General features: G+C 44.7%; 1 protein-coding gene across 1 annotated transcript in view; it reads right to left on the bottom strand.

Annotated features, from left to right (window-relative positions):
- Nucleotides 1–4,395: 4,395 nt before the first annotated feature.
- Nucleotides 4,396–10,525, bottom strand: part of MEN1 (menin 1) — a 553,703-nt gene continuing 547,573 nt past the window's right edge. Inside the window, exon 10 of the mRNA XM_082269638.1 lies at nt 4,396–4,834. Coding sequence (XP_082125764.1) covers nt 4,478–4,834 — 357 coding nt within the window. The 3' untranslated portion in view covers nt 4,396–4,477. The remainder of the gene's footprint in view (nt 4,835–10,525) is intronic.

Below are 10,525 nucleotides of genomic sequence, written 5' to 3'. Positions count from 1 at the left end.
GGCCGGACCAGAGTCTTGTAGAGTGGGAGAATAATCTCTTTATTTCTGGAGTGAATCCCCTTTTTTATACAACCCAGTATTCTGTTGGCTTTGCTTGCGGCGGCTTGGCATTGCATGCCACTGCCAAGCCTGTTGTCTACCAGTACCCCCAAGTCCTTTTCCATCCTAGACTCACCCAGAGGTTCCCCCCCTAGTGAGTAGCTTGCTTTCTGGTTTCTGGCCCCCAAGTGCATTACTTTACATTTTTCAACATTAAATCTCATCTGCCATGTAGTTGCCCACCCCGTTATTTTGTTCAGGTCCGCTTGCAAGGTTTCAACATCCTGCATAGAAGATATTGGCAAGCCTAATTTAGTATCATCTGCAAATACTGAGATTGTACTAGATATCCCCTCCTCTAGATCATTTATGAATTAATTAAACAGGATTGGTCCCAGGACAGAACCCTGGGGGACCCCACTTTCCACACCCGCCCAATCCGAGTACTCCCCATTAATCACCACCCTCTGTACTCTCCCCTGGAGCCTGTTCTCTATCCAGGTACTCACCTTATGGTCCATACCTACCTTCCTTAGTTTGTACAGTAAGCGTTTGTGGGGAACGGTGTCAAAGGCCTTTGCAAAGTCCAGATACACCACATCCACAGGCTTACCTTTATCTAGGTGGCAGCTCACTTCATCGTAGAAGATTGGTTTGGCACGAACGATTTTTCATGAATCCATGCTGATTACTACTTATAATACCGTTTTCATTACTAAAGTCTTGTATGTGGTCCCTTATCATTGTAACGCTCCAGCGTTTGTTTAGTGAACTGGATTTGCAGCTGCAGAATTTCCACTCAGTAGTCGTGTAGAGATGTGTTGAATTACCATATCCAACTCTCCAGACTCATCATTGTGGCCCAGCCTGCCTCACCATGCAAATATACAGACACTCAGATAAGATGTTCCTGGAGTGATAGGTTGTATACGATAGTATAGAGGTGATGTGCTGAAAGGACAGGCGTGAGTAGTGATAGCAATGATAGGCACTCAATAGTAATGTTCAGGAGTGTTAGTAGATGGTAATAGATAGTATGTAGATAGGTTAGCAATCATGTACAAATAACAGGTGGTAGGGGACAGCAGATGAAGTGTACAGGAATTGCTAACTCAGTGCAAGGATATAGATGGTAGTAGACTCAAGAGCTAGCAATCTATGTAACAGTGCAGATGATAGAAATAGTAATGCATAGATAGCAACAGTCTTTAGTATGCAAGAGTAGATAGTGTAAGTTGATAGGAAGGAATCCCCTGTGGGGTACTTATCACTAGTTGGTTTAGAGAGATGAGGGGTCCGGTAATGAGATAAGGATCAGGTAGCGAGATACAGGATCAGTAGCGAGATACAGGAAATAGCTGGAGGCTTCGGCAGCGTCAGACAAGGCTGTGTAACAAGCGGTTTGCACGAACACCTTGTGAGTGAAAGCCGGCGATTGAAATAGCCGCTCAGAGCGGCGCCTAGTGATGACGTCATGAGATTTTAAGGGGCAGGTAGCTATATGCGTTCCACCTAGCTGAAAAGGTGGGACGCAATGCAGAAGAAATGGGCTGGAAGGGTACTGAAGGTACCAGAATCTTACAATCTTCCCCTCCAAAATTTTGCAGACTACTGATGTTAGGCTGACCGGCCTATAGTTACCCGGGATATATCTCGGCCCCTTTTTAAATATTGGTACCACGTTGGCTTTTTTCCAATCAGCTGGCACCATACCCGTCTGTAAACTATCCTTAAAGATCAAGAATAATGGTCTGGCAATCACTTGGCTGAGCTCATTAAGAACCCTCGGGTGCAAGCCATCCGGTCCCGGGGATTTATTAACACATTGCCACACAAAAGATGGTGCCGTAAGGCGCCAAAACACACTACATTCAGTGCTGTATAAGTGCCCACAGTGAAGCCAGCAGCACGCCCACACCAAAAATGGCGGACCGGCGGAATTTCAACCCGCAGCGGTCGCTACACGTGTCTGCACCTCCACCCACATACATAGTGGCACTCAGGAGAGGGACCCCCACAACCCCCCCACATAGCGATCCCGCTGCGATAGCGCCCCCGCAGGGACCGGGAGTAAGGGAGCCCCAAAAGACACACAGACATGAGGGGATACCACAGACCATCAGACTGCCAGCCCCAGACAGAGGCTCCACACAGAATGTACTTACCGTACCCGATGGCGTGGGGACCTCTCATCGACGGGAAGCCTCCCACCCCAGGTGGTGGGGGTGCCGTCAGCCAAAAATGCAGGATGCTAGCAACGCACAGAACCGTGGGTGAGACGTCCAAGCGAGGTGACCACCTCGCAGGCTTTCATCCCTGAGGACAGGGACAGGTCGTTTGCGAGGCCAGGGCGTACACATAGCCTGCTAAACGTTTGATGGCGGGCTGGGATTCCATAAGGCCCTCTGTCCTGGAACATCAGGGCGACCAGTGCGACTCCCAGCTCCGCAACGCCGTCGTCATCCAAAGAATCGACTAACTAAATGCTGAGAAATAAACAGCTAGTAGTGTAAGAAAACACACTTGAGAAAATAAAATCATAAAATAGAAGAAAGGCTGAGACTGTAGTCCCAGCACAGGGAAGCCTATCTTACTTCTTTTTTTTCCATAAATCTTATTGAGAAATTGAGCATGGAAAAACAGAGTTCACAGTAACTATAAGCAACTTGTACATATAGACTAGAACAATCTTATTTTGTAACAAGGTGAACATTGCCTTTAAGTTAGCGTTGGGTTATAATAACCCGTGCTTTAACTATATCTTACTCCTTAACTAGGCAGAATACAAACTGAGTTGGGATGGCTGATAGCAGGGGGGTATTGGACCAGTGGGACAGCCACCATAGGTGTGTCTATGTAAATTACTTTGTTTTAACAAGTCTTATGCCTAGCTTGCTCCTATGGATAAGAGGTCAATACCCATTGGTGAAGACTGAATGAGTGGGTGGCGACTGTCAGAGGACGTAAGAGAAAAAACATTTAACCGTGTAATTTTCATGTCTGCCTGAAGAGTTGTCAGCCTGTCACATGTGCCCCTTATGGAGACTACAGGCATCCATGTTGACACACATTGCACAGGCACGCTCTGCAGTTGTCAGTAACAGGAAGCAGGACTAGAGCAATGACGTACATCTTGAGCATGTAGATAGGAAATAGACAAAGGAAATAGACAAAAGAGGCTTCAGGAATTTAGCAACACTGAGATGAAAACAGAATAAAAACATATGGAGAAAACAGTATTTATTAAAACAATTACATTCGGTTTATGATACACAGTGCTAACTAAATGCCGTGCAGTTACTGTTCATATTTAGGTTAAAAAGGACAGAGTATCCCTACACCTAAATATAAGCAGTATACCAATTGGATTCTGCTTACTAGAAAGACCTATATGGGGGCCCACTACTTGCTCTCAAAAGCTCAAGTGTGCTTAGAAGGGGATCCAATGATCACTTTTACAGATTTACTACATGCCGGGGCAAATGTGCAAACCTGTGGAAAAATGCTTAATACTACAGAAAGGGTTAGACAGCTGACAGCATGTAGGAGAGTTGAACTGCTGCTCTCACAAGCATCTTTTTCAGTGGTCTAACATGCCCTCTCTGAACATTTCTCCAAATCAACAGCATTGAGAAAAAAGGGGGGAATGGAATAAGAAAAATAAATACAGATACTATCTGACAGCTGGCATGTGTATAACTTAAGTATAACCATATAAATCAAAAAGTTATATATTAATATATATTATATTATTAAGCCAGCTGTTACAGAAGGAGAAAAATGGGGTAGAGGAGGAGGGACGTTTGGGACTTTAGATCAGGTGTGCAAAAATAATACATGAACAGACAAATCAATAAAAGAGGCAGCACTGATTAGGACGAGTGTGCAGTGAGACATTTCAGATTGCTGGACAGCCAGGCTACTTCACTGCGAGAGCAGTGGTCTGGCTCTTCTATGTCCTTTTAGCATAGGGTATTTCAACTGTTGCTGCAACAGCTATGAAAGTTAAAGTTTAGAATGTTTATTACTTACTATTATATATTACTGTATATGCAGCCTGAGGGTTAAATTTGGTTTTAAAGAAGAACTGTCACAGACACAATGTGGGTGTTAGCTAGTCAACTTGCATTTTCCATTCTCCCAAAAAAAAAAAAAGAAACTTCAGCTTTAAACTTGATAAACAGGCTATATTTAGATGACCAAACCATAAAAAAAATAGAAAAGCATGTTTAGTTCAGGTGAGGTTACAACTGCTAATATTTTCATACTACAATATCCTTTTGACAAAAATCTAACATTAATTCAGAATTTAATTCCTTACATAATCACGCTTACTAAATTGTAAAAAAAAAAAAAAAAAAAAAAAAAAACTAGGAAAAATAAAACTACTAAATTTAATTTTGTCTTTTTACTGTGGTCCCCTCCATTCACTCTGTCTTTAAACCCCTTTGCGCTGTCTTTTTAAGTATCCCAGATTGTAATCTCTTGGCCCAGGTGCCCGTGCCCGCTTTGGCTGCACTTGTGACTGAGCAGTGAGTTGCAGTTTTATAGCACTGGAGTTCACTTTTGCAGCTACTAAAAGCTCTTTCATTCCTTTCATTTTCTGGCTCTGGAAACTAAGTAAGAGTGGTTGTGCAAATTCCGCTTCTCCTTTTGGTTCTGGGACTGGACGCTGAACAGAAAGAACAGGCTCCCCAGGCCTTAAATCACGTCGAGGAGCTCTTCGTCTAACTTCTTCACAGTCTTCCTCTTCGGTAGCAGGTTCTGAATTTACAAGTGTGACCTGCTGTCGTACCTGTGTGTGAAAAAGATGTAAGCATTACATCCTATAATGGCAGGTTACATAATTTGTTTAATCACTTCAGCTCGCTTTCCTTTATACCCCTTATGGACCAAAGCAATTGTTACAGTGGGGATCGAAAGTTTGGGCACCCTAGGTAAAAATTTGTATTAATGTGCATAAAGAAGCCAAGGAAAGATGGAAAAATCTCCAAAAGGCATCACATTACAGATTAGACATTCTTATAATATGTCAACAAAAGTTAGATTTTATTTACATCATTTACACTTTCAAAATAACAGAAAACAAAAAAATGGTGTCAGCAAAAGTTTGGGCACCCTGCAGAGTTAATATCTTGTACTGCCCCCTTTGGCAAGTATCACAGCTTGTAAAGCTTTTTGTAGCCAGCCAAGAGTCTGTCAATTCTTGTTTGAGGTATCTTTGCCCATTCTTCCTTACAAAAGTCTTCCAGTTCTTTGAGATTTCTGGGCTATCTGTCACGCACTGCTCTTTTAAGGTCTATCCATAGATTTTCAATTATGTTGAGGCCAGGAGATTGTGAAGGCCATGGCAAAACCTTCAGTTTACGCCTCTTGATGTAATCCCCCGTGGATTTCGAGGTGTGTTTAGGATCATTATCCATTTGTAGAAGCCATCCTCTCTTTAACTTCAGCTTTTTCACAGATGGCATCAAGTTACCATCCAAAATTTGCTGAAATTTTATTTAATCCATTTTTCCTTCTACTCGTTCTCTGTGCCACTGGCTGCAATACAACCCCAAAGCATGATTGATCCACCCCAATGCTTAACAGTTGGACGGAGGTTCTTTTCATTAAATTCTGTGCCCCTTCTTCTCCAAACGTACCTTTGCTCATTCCGGCCAAAAAGTTCAATTTTAACCTCATCGGTCCACAGAACTTGTTTCCAAAATGCATCAGGCTTGTCTATATGTTCATTTGCAAAGTTCAAATTCTGATTTTTGTGGTGAGGACATAGAAGAGGTTTTTTTCTGATGACTCTTCCATGAAGACCATATTTGTACAAGTATCTCTTTATAGTGGAATAGTGTACCACAACTCCAGTGTCTGCCAGATCTTTCTGGAGGGAAACGTGGGTTTTGAATTGTTTTTCTCACAATCCTGCGAGCTGTTCTGTCTTAATTTTTCTTGGTCTTCCAAATCTTGCTTTAACTTCCACTGTTCCTGATGACTGCCATTTCTTAATTACATTCCGAACAGAGGATATTGACATCTGAAAACGCTTTACTATCTTCTTATAGCCTTCTCCAGCTTTGTGAGTGTCAACTATTTTCAGTTTCAGTTTTCTAGACAACTGCTTAGAAGATGAGATTGACATCACCTGGTCTTCCCAGACGATGATTGATAACAATCCATGACACTGGCAGGTCTCAGTCTTGCAAAGGGGGCAGTGCATGCTATAAATTCTGCAGGGTGCCCAAACTTTTGCAGACGCCATTTTTTTTGTTTTCTGTCATTTTAAAAGTGTCAATGATGGAAATAAAATCAAACTTTTGTTGACATATTATAAGAATGTCTAATCTGTAATTTGATGCCTTTTGGAGATTTTTCCATCTTTCCTTGGCTTCTTTATGCACATTAATACAAATTTTTACCTGGGGTGCCCAAACTTTCGATCCCCACTGTACATGTACAGTATATTATGTGCCTGTTTATTTGTAAATAGACTTGTTATCACTTAAAGTGGATTTCCCCCCTTTTACTAAACAGTTAAATCAGCATCAAGCACTGCGTGCTGATGTGAAATCATCTTACATTCATTAGTTTTAAAAAAAAAACTAATTTTTTGCTTTTACTTACAATTACGTTTTTTCTACTTCCTTATTGAGTGAGGCACTGGTGAATTAGCCCTGGCCTCACAGCAGCATCATGGGAAAGCTTCATCAGCAGTATCTTCCTGGAAAATTTCATTTTGTGACATCTTTTAGGGAAAAAAGCATTTTTCACCCTTATATGATGTGCTATGTCACATGTTCCAGGATGCAAACCCAGAATTACAGGCTAAGTTTCAAGTAAATTAAGAAGTGTATATGAAGATGAATTTGCCCTGAAAAAAGCCACTGTGAGAAGAATGGGGAGGGAAAGAAAAAACGGAAATTTTGTAAAATCTTACCGTAAAATTCCTTTCTCTGAGTCCTCCGACAGTCGCCGCCCCCTCCAAGTCCTCACCAATGGGTATTGACCTTTGCTCCATAGGAGTAGCTAGGCAACAAGAATTGTTAATACAAAAGCTTTTAGCATAGACACACCCCTAGGGGCTGTCCCCTCAGTCAATACCTCCCTGCACCAGCATTCCCAACTCAGTTTTGGTAGCATAGCAGTAAGAGTACATAAAAACCCCCAAAAGAGGGGCGGCGACTGTCGGAGGACTCAGAGAAAGGAATTTTACGGTAAGATTTTACAAAAATTCCGTTTTCTCTTACGTCCTCCAACAGTCGCCGCCCCCTCCAAGTCCTCACCGTCCCAAAGCAGTGTAGACATGAGGGGTGGGAGACGCAACCGTAGAAAAAGGCAACGCAGTACCCACATCAGAGAAAGGAACCTTACCACAGTAAGAGAACCAACTGGGCAACAGGAAAAACGTGCTCAACAGGAGCAACAACCCAGGAAAACAAGTAACCCAGGGGTAAAACAACCCAATAACCAAGGGCCCACAAAAAAACAAGGGTCCTCCTCATGACACCCTGATGGATCAGGTCCACCATAGCCAACGTGGTAGGCGAAGCTGAATCAGCCACCAAGGTGCGCCTGAGCATCTTAGTCCAATCTGCAACAGCCTGCGCCGCCATAATGGAAGCAAAAATAGGCTTCAGCATAGAACCAGCAACCATATAGGCATGACGGGCAAGAGACTCCATTCTCTTGTCCGTAGGGTCCCGGAAAACCGGGGTATCCTCAGAAGGCACCGCAGTAGCCTTGTTCAAAATGGCCACCGCGTGATCCACCTGAGGCGCCACACACCAACGCTCGTCGGTGGAGGGCGCAAATGGATAAAGCAGTTTAAACTTATTTGGCACAGTAAAGGGCTTCTTTAAATTGCGCCACTGTTCATTAACCGTATGGTGAAATTCAGCAGGACAGGGAAAAACCTGCGCTGATTTGCGAGTCCCCTGCGTTCCAAAAGAGGACACCCTAGCAGGAGGAGTAGGCTCATCCTCCAGGTGCAAGGTATCTTTTATGGAAGCAATCAGCTCATTCATGAGTGCAAGCTCTTCAGGCGAGCCAGGGGGAGAAACATCAACCCCCTCCACCTCTGCCTCCCCCTCGGACCCCAGAAGGTCCAAAGATGAGCGGGACCCTGAGTAGGGTACGCCAGCCACAGGAGCCACATCGCCCTCTGAATCAGAGGAAATGGACACCCTGGCCCTTTTTGCGGATCGTTCAGCCAGCAGCATCTGCACCTGAGACACTAAGGAAGCCACTACAGCGGTCAGATCGGCCCCCTCAGGGGGTGCAGCAGCCCCCTGGTCCCCCACCAGGGCGGGGGGAAACTTGACATCCTGAGAATCCATGCCCCAGCACAGAAAAGTAATAAAGGTACTGGCCCTTTAATACCACGGCGAGCGCAGCCCACCGCACACTACTGTATGCACCGACCCCGCAGGGATAGATAACACTGAGCAAGGAATGACAGGACAAGAAGGTAAAAACCTGGAGAGAGCACAACAGACTGCTGCCACCGATCGCTGTTCCCAGAGAAAGAGGAAGTGATGCAATGCTGGCTGACTGATATAGCCTATGAAGGCTCCGGCAAAATGGCCGCTCGGCTGGGGGAGAAGGCTACAGGAAAATGGCGCCGACATGTGCTCGGACGAGCACCGCCCGCCAAAATGGCGGCGAATGGCACCAAAACACGGCGCTGCACAGGACAGGGCCGGTCACAGCTTTCATGCAAAGAAAATGGCGGATCGCTGCATCGACCGCCGCACACACACACGTCTGCACACAAAACTGCACCCAGAGCATAATTCACAGCAGAGCAGGATGGCCCCCCCTCGCAGCCCACAGGCAGTGCAGCCACACAGGGATCTGACAGGGAGCCCGCAGTTACACAGACATGGGGGGTACTTCACAGCCACAGACTGACACCCACACAGAAGGTGCTTACCGTACCAGATGGCGTGGGGAGCCGTCTCCAGCGGCAAACCGCTATCAAGGCAGACAGGGAGTGCCGCAGCCAGGACGCTGGTGAACTGCAGCCATAGACCGCAGTATGGCGTCCAGTGAGGTAGCCACCTCACAGGCAGCATCCCTGCAGCGAACAGGGATGGGTTGTTCAATGTGCCAGGGCAAACCTAAGCTGAACGCTCAATGGCAGGCTGGGGATCCATCTGGCTCTCAGCCCTGGGATCCAGGGCGGCCAGTCCGAGACCCAGCTCCGCATGACGATTCTTCATCCAAAGATCCCTAAAACTAAAGCTGAAAAAATAACAGCTAGTAAAGAAAAGAAAAAAACTTGAAATAAAATAAAAAAAAGGGCAGAAGGCTGAGACTGAGCCCCAGCACAGGAAAGACAGCTACTCCTAAGCTAGGCAAGATCAAACTGAGTTGGGAATGCTGGTGCAGGGAGGTATTGACTGAGGGGACAGCCCCTAGGGGTGTGTCTATGCTAAAAGCTTTTGTATTAACAATTCTTGTTGCCTAGCTACTCCTACGGAGCAAAGGTCAATACCCATTGGTGAGGACTTGGAGGGGGTGGCGACTGTCGGAGGACGTAAGAGAAATAAGGTATGCAAAGAATAAAAAGCCTGCAATCACCTATACTGTAGGTATCTGTAGATTGCCATTACTAAACATTTCTAAAGGTGCCTTGGCTGTCATTTTTAAGATAAGGATGAAGTACTGTAATTAACACATTGTTAATACATATTTCTGAGGACAAAACAGCCTTTTGGCAATATTGTCTTGAAACATTTATATTACCTTCTATGTAATCTATGGACATGCAAATATTTAGGTACACCGATTATGCTGCTGCCTTTAGGAGATTGGAAACTGGCAAACAAAGCTGTAAGAACATCCCTGTGTAACGATTCCCACTCCCAGCCTGAGTCAGTTTTGGAGCAAGCAATAGTAAGAGTGGATCATATAATTTACTAATTATCTAATTTTTATAATACGACATTAGGGGCTCATCCACTTGTTTTTATTGCCTCCCAGCAGCTCTCCCTAAAACTGTACAACCAGCAGCTGAGGGTGTACACATGCCGCAGCAGGAATTATACCCCGTCTTATTCAGCAAGCACTAACAACTGCTGAATGTGACCCATTCAAGCACTCTGGTAGAACAGCTTTTACGGGGTTAAAACAGTCTGTGAGAAAGAAACATATCACCTCCCCACTGCCTGTCAAATGCCTCTGAAAAGTATTATCATGGTTTCAAAGAATGAAAAGAATGAATCCCTTTTCAGAGGAGCAGCAATCCTTACTGCTAATGAAAACACGATCCAAGGGACACAGGGTGCAGTATTTTGGTAAATTGGGACCAATCTACTGTGGGGAAGTCACAGCAAATGAATGGCAAACAGGCCCAGGAAAACCAACAGGCTAACAGATGGGACTCGGGAGAACGTACAGAGCTGCCTGAATAACCTAACAACCAAACACAGGCATCAGCTGAAGGCCTGAACATCCACCAGGTAGTAAATAACAGTGGGTGAACAGAAGA

The sequence above is a fragment of the Pelophylax lessonae genome, assembly GCF_965119305.1.
Source record: "Pelophylax lessonae genome assembly, chromosome: 10".
Lineage (NCBI taxonomy): Eukaryota > Metazoa > Chordata > Amphibia > Anura > Ranidae > Pelophylax > Pelophylax lessonae.
Note: the sequence above shows the minus strand (reverse complement) of the source record. Positions and strands in the feature narration are given on the sequence as shown.